This window comes from Rhinopithecus bieti, unplaced genomic scaffold, assembly GCF_001698545.2.
Source record: "Rhinopithecus bieti isolate Rb0 unplaced genomic scaffold, ASM169854v2 scaffold_21601, whole genome shotgun sequence".
Taxonomy (NCBI): domain Eukaryota; kingdom Metazoa; phylum Chordata; class Mammalia; order Primates; family Cercopithecidae; genus Rhinopithecus; species Rhinopithecus bieti.
This window is the reverse complement of record NW_016810227.1, coordinates 291813-310718: the sequence shown is the minus strand read 5'-3', so window position 1 is coordinate 310718 and position 18906 is coordinate 291813. Positions and strand designations below refer to the sequence as shown.

The 18906-nt window shown below is 41.8% G+C and overlaps 1 protein-coding gene across 7 annotated transcripts in view; it reads right to left on the bottom strand.

Moving 5' to 3' along the window:
• PPFIBP2 (PPFIB scaffold protein 2) overlaps positions 1–18906 on the bottom strand; it is a 147985-nt gene that overhangs the window by 96971 nt on the left and 32108 nt on the right. For 6 of the 7 annotated variants that reach the window (XR_001889103.1, XM_017891642.1, XM_017891644.1 and 3 more), the window contains exon 2: positions 15031–15130. The exons of the other annotated variant lie outside the window; for it this stretch is intronic. Coding sequence is in view for 5 of the 6 variants with exons in the window: in XM_017891642.1 (XP_017747131.1) it covers positions 15031–15094 (64 nt within the window). In the remaining variant the exon portion in view is untranslated. The remainder of the gene's footprint in view (positions 1–15030; positions 15131–18906) is intronic. 7 annotated transcript variants of the gene reach the window in all.

Below are 18906 nucleotides of genomic sequence, written 5' to 3'. Positions count from 1 at the left end.
TTAAGCCAGTATGTTTGGTTTGGCTTATCCCACAGCAACGAAAATATTCATTTTCGTGAGGGTTTAGTGAACTGGAATCTTTCTGGATCTTCCCAGTTGGGAGATCTTTATATTCCCTATATATCTCTATATGCTCTTAAATTTGTATTTATATATATCTCCATACCTTGTCTCCTTATTGTGGGCTGTGGAGTCTCTGAGAGAGTCCATGGTCCATGTTACATTTAGCCGAGTTCCCAGCATCATGCACTCTACCCAGTAGACACTGAAAAGGAATCTGACCAAATGCCTGCACATATACTTGAACGAGTATCTGGAGAGAGAGTGCTTCAATGTCCTCAGAGATCTGGTATATTGGGTCAGCTCTTTCTAATTTGATAAGCCCCAAATTCGACTGTTCCACCATTTTTTTGTTTGTTTGTTTGAGACAGAGTCTCGCTCTGTTGCCCAGGCTGGAGTGCAGTGGCACGATCTCGGCTCACAGCAAGCTCCACCTCCCGGGTTCACACCATTCTCCTGCCTCAGCCTCCCAAGCAGCTGGGACTACAGGTGCCCACCACTACACCCAGCTAATTTTTTGTATTTTTTAGTAGAGACGGGGTTTCACCGTGTTAGCCAGGATGGTCTCGATCTCCTGATCTTGTGATCCACCCGCCTCGGCCTCCCAACGTGCTGGGATTACAGATGTGAGCCACTGCGTCCAGCCTGTTCCACCATTCTTAACACCCATTTAACAGCAGCAGCAGCAGCAGCAGCAGCAAAAGTCTCCTTTCCATAAGTTCAGGGATATATTTTTCAAATCAAAACTGGGGCAACAGTCTAACAAAGGAAGTCTGTGCTTCTTTCACCAGTAAACACTTTAGAAACTATGGTTTAGGTGGTGGAATTTCTAGGGCATTTGGATTATTCATAAGGCCAACTGAATGAGAGATTTGAAATTCGGACTCTACTGGAAATTGTGAGCTTGGGGCCACCGCATCCATGGTATGCTGCAGGCCTGACGTCCAATTACAGGTCCCTTTACTCTTCTCAGAGCCAACCTCCTCCTTGCCAGGCAGTCTTGGGAAATCAGAAATCCACACAGATGGAAACAATTACCATTTGATTGCCAGTTTGCTTTCTGAAAATGCATGATACAGGGAATCATGGATCACAATCCACAAACAAGTCAGAGGCTCTGGGGAGCCAGGAAACTGCCCAATTACCCACCACTGTGATGTGTGCTCAGCACTTTCTGGCTCCTACAAATCCAATTAAGAGTGAACTGGGAAGAGCCACAGCCAAAGTTCAGGGAAGAAAATGGAGAGAAGCAGAGCAAGACCTCCAATCTCCAAATCATTGCTCAGTAATCCCTCTCCATTCTGTACACACGAATTTCAAACACGTAGCCATTCAGTTTCATTTTAAGTATTTCATAAATGTAGGAAGAATGAGTCAGGCTAAAAGGTGGATGGAAGATCTGGGTTTTCATTAACTTTATACCACTGTGTGGCCTTGGAAAAGTCTCTTCCTTTCTTTGGGACCCTCTCTGCCCTAAAGCTTTGGGATTCTTTCCTACTATTCAGAGTGTGTGTGTGTACATGTATATCTGTGCCAAGTTTTACAGGCATATGTGTATATATGTATAAAAAACTGTATATTTCTTTGCAACTTATATTTCTTTTATTACTTTATCAAAACCAATAGTCAATAAATACTAGATGAAGGAAGTGAAAAGATAAATATTTTGTCCCTGAGCTAGTGGTAATGACAGTGACGGAAAAGCCTCAGAAGACAAACTCCGCTTGATTTTAAATTTAAGAATCAGATAAGGTTACAGGGCAGAAAACTAAGGGAAGAAGAAACTTTCAGATGCCACCATTGGGCTTTGGGATGCAAATGGCAAAATGATATTGAATAAGCATCTACACAAAAGGAGATACAATTCTAAATTTCCTCTCAGAGGAAGAGTTTGGTAACCAGCCTCCAATAAGCCGTCAGTGACCCATTCCTCTTAATGTTCGTAATTTGTGGATATTATATCACAGTTGCTCCGTGTCACCAGTAGAATATGACAGAAATGATGGAACGTTACTTCCAAGGCTAGGTTATAAAAAGCACTGTGACTCCTTCTGCTTTATTATATCAGGCCACTCGCTCTAGGGGAAGGCCACTGCCATGATATAAGGACATTCAATCATCCCTACAGAGAAGTCCATATGGTGAGGAAATATGGCTACCTGTCAGCAGACATCAAAGAACTGAGCCCTTCTACCAATGGCCATATGAGTGAGCCACTGTGGAAGGGATCTTCCAGCCCAGGTGTTCCCAACCCCAGCCACAGACTAGTAGCAGTCCATGGCCTGTTAGGAACTGGGCTACACAGCAGGAGGTGAGCAGTGGGCCAATGAGCATTACTACCTGAGCTCCACCTTCTGTCAGATCACTGGTGGCATTAGAGTCTCATAGGTGCGCGAACCCTATTGTGAACTGTGCATGCGAGGGATCTAGGTTGCTCACTCCTTATGAGAATCTAACAAATGCCTGGTGATCTGAGGTAGAACAGGTTCATCCTGAAACCTTCCCCCGACCCTCCAGGTCCATGGAAAAACTGTCTTTGACAAAACCGTTCCCTGGTGCCAAAAAGGTTAGGGATTGCTGCTCCAGCCCCAGAGAAGCCTTCAGATGACTGTAGCCCCAGCTAATATCTTAACTATAACCCTTTAAAAGACCTAAGCCAGAACCACCCAACTAAACCACTCCTGAATTCCTGGCAGATAGAAACAGATGATAAATGTTTGTTATTGTATGATGCTATGTTTGGGGTAATTTATGTTACACAGTAAAATAACTAAAAATAAAAATAGCTGAGAATATTCTGAGAAGTACAATCAAGAGACACTTGCCATACACTTCTAAAATATGCTGCTAGAATTACTCTCACAGAAAAAAATAAGATCTTTATTCTATACCATACACAAAAATAAAATTTAGACAGACAAGGATTATATGCTTAAAAAACTGAACTAGAAATACAAAGAGAAGATAAGTCAAAACTGAGTTAGAGGAAGATTTTATAGGCACAAGAGCAATTGAGCAAGACATAAAAGAACAATAAATCTGACTACATAAAATTAACTTCTGGAATATTAAAAATAAAATTAAATTAAAAGACAAATTATAGCCTGAAAAACCTACTTGTAGGCCAGACGTGGTGGCTAATGCCCGTAATCCTAGTATTTTGGGAGGCCGAGGCGGGCAGATCACCTGAGGTCAGGAGTTCGAGACTGGCCTGGCCAACATGGCAAAACCCTGTCTCTACTAAAAATACAAAAATTAGCCATGCGTGGTGGCAGGCCCCAGTAATCCCAGCTACTCAGGAGGCTGAGGCAGGAAAATCGCTTGATCCCAGGAGGCAGAGGTTGTAGTGAGCTGAGATGGTGCCATTGCACTCCAGCCTGGGCAACAAGAAGAAAACTCTGTCTCAAAAAAAAAAAAAACAAAAAACAAAACAAAACAAAAAAAACCCTACTTGTATCAATTACAACAAAAGCTCAGTACAGCCTTCATTTAAAAAAAAAAAGAGACCTTATCTATCAATAAAAAAAGTCCCCAATTCACTTCTCACACATAAAACAGGCACAAGGTTCTTATGGGGGTAATTCTAGAATTAAAAAACAAAAGTAAAATTAAAATATGGAAAGAAAATGTTTTGCACTAGTAAATAGAACATTTAAAAATGATACTCAATTTTCATCTACGTAAATTGTTGAAAATGCAAATGAAATGAGAGTCAATGTTGGCAAGCTCATATGCTGTTCATAAGGGTACCCTCATACACTGTACTAGACACAAAGACCAGCCTAATCTTTCTGAAAAGCAATTTGGCAAGATACAGGAAAAATATTCATGGCTTTTGACCTAGCAAGTCCAATTCTAGAAAGTTAACCTAAGGAAATATAACCAGACATGTAGTCAAAGATTAATATATAAGAATCATCTCAGCAGCATCTTAATTTTCCAAAAGTAGGGGAAAAATTCCCCCAAATTGGTGAATGTTTAAATAACTTCTGAAACAAAGAATATGATTAATATAGCTATATAAAAAACAATTATCTAAAGATTCAATAACATGGGGGAAATACTTGCCTTATTCAGTAAAAAAATTGTAAATATATGTATACGGTGTATATATACAGAAAAATACACAAATGTGGACAATATTTTCATAACTTGTATAACATTTGTTTTAAACTTTAAATTTGTTGAATATAAGTGAGACATTCAAGTTTAACATTTAGTTTGCACAGGGACTGTAGGTTCTCTTGTTCTCTGAAAGTCCCCACAGGATGCTAGACAATATGGAAGAATTCAGGCCTTTATTTGGTCAGGAAATCAAGTGAGTAAACCCAGACAGGTTTCTTCCTTGTGCTGTTGATTAGCTTTCCCTCTCTCCATAATTGCATTAGTGAAAGGGGGGAAAACCTGGTAGTATATTCACAGAACAATCATTTCAGAAAATCCCAGAGCAGGCTTCTTGGTAAGCTAGCCATGTACTGCTTAACGGGGAGCCTTCTGAAAACAGGACAGACTCAACTGCCAGGAGTCCCCCTTACCCACAATGAACAAACAGAAAAGCTGAAAAGATAACACCCTTATTTTATTTTATTTTTTAAATGTGGAGCCAAGCCTGAAAGACAGTAAAAACCTTGGGTACCAGAAACATAGTAAACTCAACAGTGAAATTAATTCAAGCTGACTCTACAGTAGCCCAGGGCAAAATACCCAGCTATACGGAGGAACCAAGGTTGGGACTTGAGATTTTAATGTCTCCAGTGAAAGCAGTAAGTTGAAAGTGAGACCCCTATAGAAAGAAAGTACCCCGAAGTATTGCCTATTTCATAAAGGGGTCTGAAAAATTTCACCCAACGGCAGGGAAGCTTGCAGTATGCTAAGGGGCCCCCTACGTGTTTATAATACCACATATATACACCCTCCCTCACCCCCAGTGAGACATCAAACCTACAGTCCTCTGCATACTACTGGTATAGTGCCAAATTTCTACTATGCACTTACTACTGAAACCCCAAACCAGAAATCAACATATATACACACAAAATGGTCCAGAATAGTGCAACACCTAAAGCCCAGCATTAGCAAATGCAAAATCTCCCAGGAGGCTCACTTCCACACTCCACACACATTCCCCGCAATTATCCCCTGTAAAAAAAATTACAACCACAGTGGGAAACAAATCAAAATAGAACAAAAACAATAAATAAAGAAAATGTGTACCCTAAAACCTGGGATTAACAGGACAATTTAGAAGGCACAATAAACCACTAATACTGGATATGCCTAAATATAAGGCAAGATTTACCCCCCAAATTTCACAGAAAAGGGTAATTCAACTTACAGTCAAGCCTAAAGTTTCTCTTTGGGTCATTCTATTTCATTTTGAGCAACAAAGTATTCAGAGTAGCACAAATGTTTTCAACTTTCAATGCTCACTGAAGTCACCTGAGCAGTTTTACAAACTACAGATGCCTGGGCCCTCCTCCAGGGATTCTAATTTAATTGGTCTGAGGTGTGACCTGGGGTAATAAAAAGTTTGCCAGGTGACACTAAAATGATACTTAAGCTGAAACCATGGCACTAGCGGATCACCTCAATCAAATCTAGCTTTGATGGTTATAGAGGTCACCCGAGAATTTTTATTTTAAGGAAGAAAACCAAAATTTAATGAAGATGTAGTAATTATTTTTGAGGATAAGACCACATACAATGCAAGTGTTATAGGATTTCATTGAAAGCCTGTTCTTTTCTTTTTTCTTTCTTTTTTTTTTTTGAGACCGAGTCTCTCTCTGTCACCCAGGCTGGAGTGCAGTGGCACGATCTCAGCTCACTGCAACCTCCACCTCCCAGTGATTCTCCTGCCTCAGCGGCCTGAGTACCTGGGACTACAGGCACGCACCATCACGCCTGGCTAATTTTTGTATTTAGTAGAGACGGGGTTTTGCCATATTGCCCAGGGTGGTCTCAAACTCCTGAGCTTGTGATCTGCCTGCCTCTGCCTCCCAAAGTGCTGGGATAAAGGCGTGAGCCACCACACCCGGCTGAAAGCCTTTTAATGATTGCTTTTGAAAGCACATAGGTATGTATGTGGTAGTGACTGGGGTTGTTCAGGTATTTTGTTCTCTGCTTGCATTCTTAGTAGGCTTACAGTTCTGTTCCTTGAAGTCACTCATGGTCACATAACTTCCTTTGGCCAATAAACAGAAACTATGTGTATCACTGGGAGAAAGTCTAAGAGCCAGTACACAATTCCCCATATCTCTTCCACCTTCCCTGACTCCTGGCAATAGTGGAGACTCAATCAGCCTGTGTTCAAGTGAAGATGATAAGGACCAGAGCTCTCGGCAGATCTCAGAGAACTTGCAATATGCACAAGAAGTAAACCTTTGTGTTTCAAACTACTGACATTTCAGTAGTTTCTCACTGCAACATAACTTAGCCTATCTTCATTCATGCAAAATATATATGTTGTACAATTAAGACATATAAACAAGATAAACTTTTAAAATCTAATCTTTTACTATGTAAATGGAGTTCTTTGGCATGAGACGAAATAGCTGATGACAGCATCATATGTGAATTTTAAAAGTGTTGTATTTAAAACAACTTCCAAGTAAGGATGGTGTGTTCTAAAACCTTGCCACTTAAAAGTGGGGTCCACATGAGTAGCAATAGCAAAACCTGAGAGTTCATTAGAAATACAGAGTCTCAGACCCCATCCCAGACCTACAAATAGGAATCTGCATCCCCAAATGCTCTAAACTGCTCTAGAATGCTAGGATTATTCAAAAAGAGCTCTTATAATGATAGAAACAAAGATAAGTATAAAAAGCTCGAATAAAATTATTTCATCAGATGTGCCAGTGACAGGAATGGTGGCGGGCACCTGTAATCCCAATTACTCAGGAGGCTGAGAATTGCTTGAACCTAGGAGGTGGAGGTTTCAGTGAGCCAAGATTACACCACTGTACTCCAGCCTGGGCAACAGAGCAAGACTCTGTCTCAAAAAAAAGAAAAAACCAAGTGCCAATGAGACAAGAAGTTCATAAATTAACATATCATTTTGAATTACTGAAAGCCTTTTAATTAGTGCTTAAACATATAACTAAATCAATACATGAATATTATGAATAAATATTTTGTCTATTTGGGAATATTTGGGCATATTTCATATGTTTTATGTAATTAAACGAGAAAAGGAAGAAATAAAAACCTTAAAGAAAATGAAAGCATGATTTTAAAAAATAGGAAAATTTGAAAAAAAATACAAACCAAAATAAAGAATGCAGCAAAACAATTTAAAAATTAAATGAACAGGTTAAATGGCAGATGAGAGAATTATTGGAGAGGAAGATAGACCTGAAGAATGCTGCATACAGAGACACAAGTGAAAAATGGAAAAGAGGAGTAGCAAGCATGGAATTAAAAAAGAATGACAAGGTCCAACACAATTCTTCAGGAATTCCAGAATAATACAGAGGATGAAGCAGAGGCAACAAATAAAATGGCTATGAATTTTTCAGAATGGAAAACTTGAGTCCTCTCAGTTTAAAGACACTCACTGAGTCCCAGGAATAATACATCAAAACAAATCCACCGAAGAAACAACACAGTGAAACTGAAGAATACCAAAGATAAACAGGAAGTTTAAAAACAACCAGAGATAGAAGACAGATACAGATTGCCAGACTTCTCATTAGCAATAAATCCCTGTGACCACAAAATAATACCTATGGATAGTGCCCAACCTACAAGCCTGTATAAGATAAACTATCATTCAAGATTAGGAACATTTAAGGACATTTTTCAAATGACAACTAATACAAGCTATTACTCACAGACTATCAAATTTTAAGGAAGAAAAGTATATCATGCAAAAAAAAGCAGCATGATAAAAGAATCAACTATGATTCGAGAGGTTGTTAAAATTGTTAAAACGCTGTCAATTTCAAAAACAATAATTTGGAGAACATAAAGATACTGGAATACTAAACAAAAATAATGTGGAAGATGGGGCAGTCATGGGAATTAAAGCATTCTAAGAGTCAAGTATTATTTATTTTATTTTTATTTTATCTTTTGAGATGCAGTCTGGCTCTGTGGCCCAGGCTGGACTGCAGTGGTGCGATCTCAGCTCACTGTAAGCTCCGCCTTCTGGGTTCATGCCATTCTCCTGCCTCGGCCTCACGAGTAGCTAGGACTACAGGTGCCCGCCATCACGCCCGGCTAATTTTTCACTGTGTTAGCCAGGATGGTCTCGATTTCCTGACCTCGTGATCCGCCCGCCTCGGCCTCCCAAAGTGCCGGGATTACAGGCGTGAGCCACCGCGCCCAGTTGTCTTATAAAGAAATTTAATCGTACTTTAAATTTTTTTCCACACAGAAAACACCAGGCCAAATGCTTTTATATGTTAATTCTATCAAACATTAAAGAATAATTCTAATCTAACAAAGTATTTTAGATAAAATATAAAGGCCAACTTGATGCTAACAAAATGGAAAGCCTCAGTAAAATGGACACATTTCTAGAAAAACTTAACTTGCCAAGACTCAATTAAGAAAACCCGTCCACACCATTACAAGAAAAAAATCTTCAAACAAGAATACATGATGCCCACACAGTTTTGCAGCTCAGTTCCTATACCTACAACTATAGCAAATATTTAAGGAACACATAGTTCCAGCCTTATCCACTCTTTCAGAGAATGGAAAACAAGGCACAGTTCCATAAAGGACTGGGAGATGGGGTCTACCAGTGAGGGAAAAATGGAATAAGGGCTGTCAAACAGCGGGTGCCCCAGTAGCAGTTTTGACCTCTTCATACAAAGGGCAGTCTTTAATAGCTCTGGCCCTTAGACACTCCTAAAACCCCCACTCCAACTCTTCTGAACAAAGTCCTAGCAGGGCTCTCCCAACCGCAATGCGAAACAGCGAGTCTATTACTGATGACTGCTATATGCTGCTCCACCTCAGAGAAGCCGGGATAAGACCAGTTAAGGACTGTTCAGGGTATGGTCTCAACAGCCTTCAGCACCACAGCTGACTTCATTCACAGGCCGACGTGAAGAATCTTGGTCTTGATCAGAACTTTCTCTGCCCCTGCACAATCTTTTGTTGTTTTCTTTTTACAAACCCAGATGCTAATCAGAGTTGGCAGAATGGCCCCAGCTGACAGGGCAACCTCTTTAACTGTCATAAAACAGACTCCTCTTAACTATTCGTCCTCAATGAGTACTGCTTGTACATAACTGCATGAGTAACCTCCTGCACATCCAAGAGGAATAAGTGGCCCTCTGTGTCCTGACCACGTGGCTCTCTGGTCCCCTGCCAGAAGTAGCCTGACAAAGTAGCCACTGAATCTGTCAGTTCACAAATTAAGCACCATGCAAAATTAGTGTCTGTGGCAGTTGCTCTGGGCCATCCAGAGGGAGGTAATTAAGCAATATATAGTTCAATTTCAATTGTCAACAGTGTAATTCATTACAGTGTAATTTGCAAGCAGAATCACAGGGACTAATCCGGAGGAAGACTAGATCAAAGGTTAACATCCTACTGGAAACTATAATAATGGTCTTTCATATTGGAACCAAGTCATTATTGACACAGGTCCTAGAGTCTTTAACAGCCACCCTTTCCCAACTTTCTGATATAAAATCCTGAGGTCCAAATCTAGTATAGTCCCACTCTAGTATAGTCTAGTCACCTGGGATTCAGCCATTCAGATTTTAAGAATTCAACTTTACAAGGAGTTTCATTTAATAGTCCTGCTTACAAGGCATTTCTTTTTGCATTTACAAGAACCAATTTCTGTCTCTCACACCTCCCAAGCATTGACCACCTGAGATGAAGGCCATCACACCGTGGCTCTGGAGAGGCGTAATTACCACTTGCGCATCAGGATGTCCTCTCAGAGTACTCCTGGTCTGATTGTTTACAGGAGTGATAATCATCCTGCACTGTTTGCACTTTTTTAGTTGATGGGGGAGGAGACAGACATTTTTTTGCACTAAAAGCTTAATTACATAAACATTGATATCACATGCCCAAAGTGCACTCTTTTTAGAAGGAGTTTTGGAAAGTAAACAGTAATCTAGCCTACTGTAATTAATAAGAGGCAATTCCTTGTTATATAGTATATGATTATTAGTGATCACTGAATAAATTACATCCATTTTAGTAGGAATCTGTGTTGTTTTCATGTAAGTGGCTACTATTTGGGAGGTGCAGGAAGCCCATAAAGGTTTTTTCCATTGAAATACATGGTAACTGTGAGAAAACACATTCTTTGGGTACTTGAGTACTTTGATGGAAAAGCAGTTGTGTTTTGGCAGTGGTGGTGGCACTACTTGACATCAGGCAATCTGAAATTAATCACAGAATATAAATAAAGAGGAAGATTTAAATGTTCACACAAAAATGTCATTTCTGCAGGATCTATGGTATCATGATGTGGTGCCACAGTTTTCCAACTTCTTTAGCTGTGCCACCCTTAAGCAAAGGAAACCTTGTTTGCAAGAAATAACGTAAGAGAGACAAGAACAAAACCACTCTGGCTTAGGGATTGTGATCAAGAAGAGAAAAGTACCCTTCCCTCTGTTAATTCTTTTCTCCTACAGACAGCCCCATGCATCAACATAAAAACCAGCCCAGGAATAAAAGGAGCCCGAAAGAGACTCAGATGGCCCTGGACTCAAATCTCAGCAGTATGATCTTGGGGGGTTAAAATAATTTAATAGGGGGGTAAAAATAATTTAATACTAATATCAACAAAACAAATAACTTGGACCAATTCAGCACTTTCAAGGTGCCTTATTTGCATTAATTCAACCCTCACAATAATATGAGACAGGTACTATTATTACCACTATTTTATCAATAAGTAAATTGAGGCTCAGAAGAATTAAGCAATTTGTCCAAAGATCCCACAGCCAGCACTAAATGGCTGAGCTGGGATTCAAATCCCTACAGTCCAACTCTGTAGTCCACATTAATAACCACAAAAATTCCTAACCTCTTTGGTCCAATTTGGCTCAGCCATTTTAATGCCATCATAAAATGAGGAAAAGTGTCCTCAACAATCTTGAGAAAAAGTATCCTGAACAAGGCATTCAAAAGAATGATCATTATTTTTATCAAGAATAGCATAGAAAACATGCCCTCCAGATACTCACTAGTAACCTCAATGTTGAATAATGTGTCAAATAGCTCCTGTCAAATATCTATGTGAGCCAGTTACTACTTCAGGGATGGTTCATGGGACATACAAACTACTAGTTTTCCAATAAATAAATAAATAATTTGTTATTCCAAAAAGAATCAGTGAAACAAAGGTGAAAATAGAGAAAATAAATGAAGTTCAGTATGCAGTCAGATAGAGGATGTATACAGAAACCTATATGTATACCTCCTAACCAATGAAAAGGAGATCCTAGTCACAAAAGCAAATAAAATACATCTAGCATATATTAAATGCTTATTAACTAAAATGCCTAAAACCACCAATTAAGGCACTGGAGATACAGTGGCAGAGCCTCTGTCCTTAAGAAACTCACATGCCGGTGCAGGAGACAGACAATAAAGAGGCAAATATGAATGTGATAGGTCAGGAAATAAGTGCTATAAAGAAGTATAAACAAGATACAAGAACAGAGTTATGTGGGAATGCATGATAGACACAGTCAGGGAAGGCCTTCTGATATGGTAACATTTCAGCATAAGCCTAGATCTGGAGGAGGGCATTCCAGGAAAGGGGAGAGCAAGAGCATGGTTAAAGTGAGATAAGCCCTGGGAACATAAAAGGGATGCATAAAGGGCTGCAAAAACCAAGTCATGCCAAGACCTTGCTGGCCATGGTAAGGGTTTTAAACTTTATCCTGAGATGGGAAGCCATTGAGGAATTTTGGAGAGAGAAGTGATATGACTTAATTTACATTTTCAGGTTTACTCTGCAGCTCTGTGGAAAAGAGTCTATAAAGGAGCAAGAACAGACACAGAGAGCAATCAGAAGACTATGTATCAATCTTGCAGACCCTGGGCAAATCCAGCAATGGATGCACAAGCCGTATACAGTGAAAACCACAAAACTCAGATGGGTGAAATAAGAGCTTTAATAAATGAGAATGCTACCCTGTCCCCAGAAAAGATTCAACATGAGAAAGATTATTTTTAGTCCCTCATTAATCTATCAAGAACTAACATTTTATAGTGCTTACTATGTGCCAGGCACTGTTCTAAGCACCTTACGTGTGTTGACACAGGCAACTCTCTAAGATGGGTACTATTACTATTCTCATTTCAAATATGAGGAAACTGAGGCACAGACCGTGCAAGTAACTTGTTGTAGAGCTAGGATTTCAAACAAGTAGTCTGGCTACAGGTATTCCTCCCTACCAATCTGCAAAGAACCAATTTGCCAAGAATGCCTTCTCTCTATAAAACTCTCACGCCTGCTCCAGACAGAGAAGCCCAGGAGTCCTTCTAGATGGAACTTTCCAAGATGGAGGACTAAGGAATGGAAGGACAGAGCAGTTTGTACTGGAAGATCAGAAGAATAGGTCTCCTGGGTTTCACACAACCCACACTTAGGGACCCTCTCTCCACACACATCCCAGATTCTCAATTGCAGATCCTGGGTCAAGGCAAGGCCTTAAGGATCCAGCCACATAATGTCTCTCAGAGACAAAACGAATTTTGCCAGAGGCGCTGTCATTTCAGGAATGCCTGTATGGAGAAATCAGGAAGCAGAAAGAGGTACTGACCCCATACAAGGCTACTTTTCTTTAGAAGTCTGATTCATCGCTCAAAAATTCAATATTGTGAAAGTGTCAGTTCTTCCCAACATGATCTAAGTTAAATGCAATCGCAATCAAAATCCCAGAAAGGTACTTTGTGATAAAAAAAAAAAAAAACTGACTCTAAATTTCATATGAAGAGGCAAAAGGTAGCCAACACAACATTGAAGAATAAAGTTGGAGGACTGACAGCACCCAACTTCAAGACTTACTATAAAGCTACAGTAATCAACACAGTATGGTATTGGTGAAAGAAAAAATAAACAAATAAATCCATGAAACAGAATAGAGAGCTCAAAAATAGACCTGAATATGCATCACAAAAATATAATCAAATGGCCTTTGACAAAGCAGCAAAGATAATACATAGAGAAAAGACAGTATTTTCATCCCTCCCTGACAACCATGGAAGAGGTCTGACAGGGGCTCGCTCGGTCTCCCTTTTGCTCTTTGGCTGAAGGCTCTGAAGTGCTGACTGCCTCAGGCATTTTCAGGCAATGATCCTGTGGCTCTTATCCCAATGCACATAAGCTCCCAAGGAGCTCACAGGTCAGTATCTCTAAAAGGATTGCTAGGAAATCCACTTTATTGACTCTTTCTCCTCAGTAAGGCATCAGAGACCCTAATCTAGAACATGACATCTGTATTGGCCAGGGTTCTCTAGAGGGACAGAACTAATAAGAGATATGTATACATAAAGGGGAGTTTATTAAGTAGTATTAACTCACACAATCACAAGGTCCCACAATAGGCCATCTGCAAACTGAGGAGCAAGGAAGCCAGTCACAGTCCTAAAGCCGAAGAACTTGAAGTCTGATGTTCAGGGACAGGAAGCATCCGGCACAGGAGAAAGATATAGGCTGGGAGGCTAAGCTAGTCTAGACTTTTCATGTTTTTCTGCCTGCTTTATATTAGTTAGCAGCTTATTAGATGGTGCCTACCCAGATTAAGGGTGGGTCTGCCTTCCCCAGCCCACTGACTCAAATGTTAATCTCCTTTGGCAGTACTCTCACAGACACACCCAGTATCAATACTTTGCATCCTTCAATCCAATCAAGTTGACACTCAGTATTAAACATCACGACATTCCAGTCTATGCAGCCTCTGAAAAGCAGGACATTAGTCATGGGTTCTCAAGGGCTCTCTATCCACTGAGAAATTGAGAAGCAGACAGATGATAGCTAGAATACATCACAGTACCAACAATAACCTGAAGAAGCTGCAAGACACAGGCACACTCTCCCACCTCAGGCTCAAATACCAAGAGTCCTCTGTAAGTCAAGTGAAATCCTCCAATGGGAAGGAAAAGCAAATGCCTGAGAAGCGGCAGTGTCAGGTACTCTGTGTACCTCCTGGGGTCTAGCCACACTTGGCCCAATACCTTCCTCCATGCTCTCTTCCAGCCACAGCTCAAACAATGAAGAGCAAAGTCCCAAAGAAGCACATCCAATCTACCAATGAGGCTACTGAAGTGTACCAGGTAACGTCAGAAGACTTGGGACCTTCTGGAAAAATTTCCAACAAAAGGTTTGGTCTAATCAATACGGGCTTCTGGTTGCTCCCGTAAAGAAAGGAATCAGCTGGAACAGCTAATTGATAGTCCTTTCAAATTAACCACAGCTTTGCTAGATTTTTTCTTAAAAAAAAAAAAAAGTCCCCTACTGGCTAATGCAAATATTAAAACCAAACAGTTGAGATGGATAAAAAACAATATGGCATAAAGAACATTTGAATCACTAATTGAATCAAAACAAAACTGCCTCCTATCTCTGAAACACACTAGAGACCATCTGAGGAAGCTGACACTTGCATTAGGTGGCAGAGTCTGCTAGATTTCAAGTTTCAGATCAGCTGTAATAAGCCATGAAAAGCCCTGAAAATTTTACATTAGAATCAGTCTCACTGAACCCAAACTGCCCCGTAGCCAGAATCCAAACTGAGACGGTAGATGGTAGGTACATCCACACTGTCTCAGCAGAGACCAGAACGATCACACCAGACATCAGAGAGTGGTATAAGTTCGTATCAAAGAAAAAAAGAGAGTTGATATACACAATAACACTATTGAAAAATAAATATAACAAGGGACTTTTCTCTTTGCCAAAAAAAAAAAAAGTAAAAGGAGAGAAGCAGTTTCTGGAATGTGGAGGATGAGACCGCGGTTGCTGGGGTTCCCTGGGCATACCTGCAATGATCCCGTCCATTTGCTCCAGGGCAGCTTCCAGCACATGACTAGCATCAGAAGCCATGACTCCTTTTGCCTGCCTAGTCTCCTCCTCTTCTTACTGAAAATTCAAATACAGAACAAAAGAAAAATCACAGAGAGTTCCACGTTACGCACACAAGATCACAAAAACCTTTCATTCCATCATCACACAATGTGTTTTCATAAGAATCATAATAGCTGACATGTAGTTTCTGCATCTCCACAGCCTTTCCCCTCCTGGCATGAGTGCTTTTTTCACGAATCTTTAGCACACAATCCCATTCACTTCTGTAATGAAAAACCACCAGGGCTCTCCAGAGTCACCTGTGGCAGCAAGACGGCAATTGTTAACACCTCAGCAGGTGTAACAATTGGAGTCCCAGGTTCCAGAAGCTCCAACCCCACTGTTTCACTGAGTCTCCTATGCCACTCCACTAAGTGGCGTAGGAGAGCAGCGTACCTAACAGGGACACTGCCAGGGCCAGGGCGTACAAGGCAATGCAGTGCAAAGGCAGGGCCTGGGACAGTCCCTGCAGGGATTTAACTGTCTGCCTTTGCCCTAGGCCTGCAGTGCTTTCCTTGGGCAGGTGTGAGTCAGGCTGAGAGGGCTCAAATGCCACTTCCACTCCTTCAATTGGGAAAGGGTGCACTGCCTAGGAAGGCTACAGGCCACGAGGATGTAGAGAGAGCACTATCCCAGGAGCACTGTAACTGACCATCTTAGATCCACTCTACCCAGCACCATTCGAGGTTCAGAATCCCATCTTTTCAGGGCAGATGAACACCTCCAAGGATACACAGTCCAGTCACTCCCATAATGCTGTATCCCCTAGCTATAGCAAAGGGGAACTGCTCAGTGCCTCTCCCCTGTCCCTTGGGCAATTGCATCCATCTCTAGACAACTCTACCTCAAGGAACGTCTTTAGTTTAAACTCCCTTCCTGCAGCCTCCTCTCATTTTTCTTGTTCCCCACCCTCTCCCTGGGTAGCAGGGAGGGATTTACAATACCACTTGTAATCTCAAGAGAATTAGCTCACGTCTGTAAACTGGAGGAGTTGCTGTTTGCTCATTCAGCAAATCTACACATGTGCCTAATGGCCATACATGCTATGGAGAACAGAGGCACAGCTCCCACACTCAAGCATGGTGCAGCACAGGAAACAGGTGGTTCTGAAGCTCTTTGCCAGTTTTTCCAGTGAAATGGGACATTTAGAGTGAAGACAGGAAAATGGGCACCACCCAGGAGTGGCTTTGGAGATGGTGTGGATAAGCATATCAAGACCAAGGAACCACACCTGACTGCACCAGGAAGTAATAGTTAAAATTCACAGGCTGCAAAGTCAGATAGCTTGAGTTCAGACCCAGCTCTGCTATGTACTATGTGATCTCTGAGCCTCAGTTTCTTCATCTGTAAAATGGGGATAACAGCATCTAATCCATAGATGTCATGATTAAAATTATGTAGAGAGCACTAAGCATATTCCTTTGCACAAAGTGTTCAATATGTTAGCTGCTTTTTTTTGTTTGTTTGTTTGTTTTAAGTGAGGCTATAACATCAGGACATATTTTTGTCAGCTCAGAGGAAACTTGAAACAAAAATAGGTAGGTGCAGAGAGGGAGAACCAGATAAACTCAGGAGGCTGGTTTGTTTGGAGGTGGCAGGCATGGGGAAGGAAGATAAGCAACCATGCTTGTGAAGGGGGAGAGGGCAGGGATTTACAGGTGCTAAGGCCAAGGAAGGTTCAGAAGCAGGCATTCAGCCTCGGGGGTCAAGAACCACTGCACAGTTAGCTTAGAGGGAATGAGAATGGGAGCTCTCAGGGGTGTCGGGGAACTTCAGTGCACCTCAGGGCCCTGGCAGGAGCCAGAAAAGGCTGCAACAAGGAACAGAGTTGCTCCGAGGTGAGATGAGCAGCCCAGACTGCTACAGAGTGAACACGGTGTGGAAATCCTGGGGCCTGAATGGAGGCCAGCTTCGGACAGGATAAAAGAAGAGGTAGCAGGGAAAAGGGGGGAAGCAGAAGGAGGGAAACAATCTGCAGACTGTCACCTGTTCAGCATAAGGGATATTAAAAGTTTGAAATAATCCCTCCAAATCCTTCCCACTGCTCTTTCAATAAAGGGAAACTTCCAAACTCCTTACTGTGGCCTATGAAGCAGGTCTCAGGATCAGGCCAGGCCATGCTCACATCTCTCCCCTCATGGCTCCTCATGCTTCAGCAGCACTGGTCTCCTGTCTGCTCCCAAGTCCTCCAAGACCTTACCTCCTCTGCAATACACCTGCCATCCCCCTACCCTGAGCTCACTGCCTGGTTCTCTGCACAGCTGATTTATTCTCATCCTTCAGGTCTCAGATCCAAAGTATCAGAGAGGTCTTCCTCACACCACCCTCCCCGGCACCATGTAAAGCAGCCCCTTCAAGGCACAACAAATCCACAGTATCTTGTTCTATGTATTTGTTTCCTTGCTAACTGGCCACCTTCTCACAGAGGCAGAGGGACCCTGCCTGCCTTGTTTACTCCTAGGTTCCCACTGTCTAGCAGATAGATACTTATGAATAAATGGATAGATCCATGCAGCCAGCATTGTGCTAGGGCCTGGAAGGATATTGATAAATCAGACCTAGTCTCTGACCCCCATGAACCACACAATCTAGTGGAGGAGATGGAAGTATGAACAAACAATTATGACACAGTGCAAGGTGTGTTGATAGAGGCAGGTGTGCAACTTCCCTGGGTCTTGAAGGATGATAGAAGCTTTCTCAGAAGGTGAGGAGGAGAATGCTGTTCCAGGCAGAGAATGTGGTACACATGAAAGCCAGGGAAGCATGCACAGGCAGGATGTAGTTGGCAAAGGCCAAAGTGGTTGATGAGATTATGCAGCAGCACCCAGCTGCTCGAGATGAGTCAAAGCCTTCCATGGAATTCACATATGCAGTACAAGGGCAATGCATGAGAGGAGCCTGGGAATCACACCCACCACATCAGGGGACTGGATGCCAGTGCCTAACAAATCAAGTGGCTTCAGATGTAAACATGACAGAGTGTCAAACCCAGAGGGCCCAGGCTATGTGCCCCTGCAACAGAAGAGCCATAAAACAAGACCCACGGGCCCTCTGCCCAGCGATGAGTTTGCACTTGGCAAACAGCAAGCTGGGTGGACCCGTGGGAGCTGGCCTGAAGTGAAACATGATTCAAGGTGTATCCTATTCACAATGCATGACTAGCATCAGAAGCCATGACTCCTTTTGCCAGCCTATTTTCCTCTTCCTGAAAATTCAAATACAGAACAAGGAAACATTACAGAGAGTTCCACATATGCATACAAGACCACAAAACTGCTTAAATCCATTATCATACAATGTACTTTCTTAAGAATCCTAGGAGCCCATGTGTAGTTTCTGACAACACAGAAGCAACCAAAGGGAAGAGATGCACAGGGCAAGGGACTGGGTGGGGTGGGGAATGCATGGAGCTTCCATAGCCTCTCCAGGGCTGCTACCCAGCAGCACTTCCAGGGGTTCACCAACCCGGAAGTTCTCCAAACCCCTTCCTTCATTTAGGGTTTCTTATAGAAGTTCCATTCCATAGACATGATTAATCCAATCAGTCCTTGGTGATCGAACTCAAGCTCCAGCCCCACTCTCCTCCCTGAGGTAGGAGTCAGGAGGATGGGGAGTGGAGCTGAAAGTTCTAACCCTCTAATCACAAGGTTGGTTTCTCTGGTAACCAGCCCATCCTGCAGGAGTCATCTCATTAGCATAAAGTTGAGTAAGGTTGAAAGGGGCTTATTATGAATAACAAAAGTTGCCCCTTTTCTGTGCTAGGAAACTGGAAGGAGACCAACTACGTATAT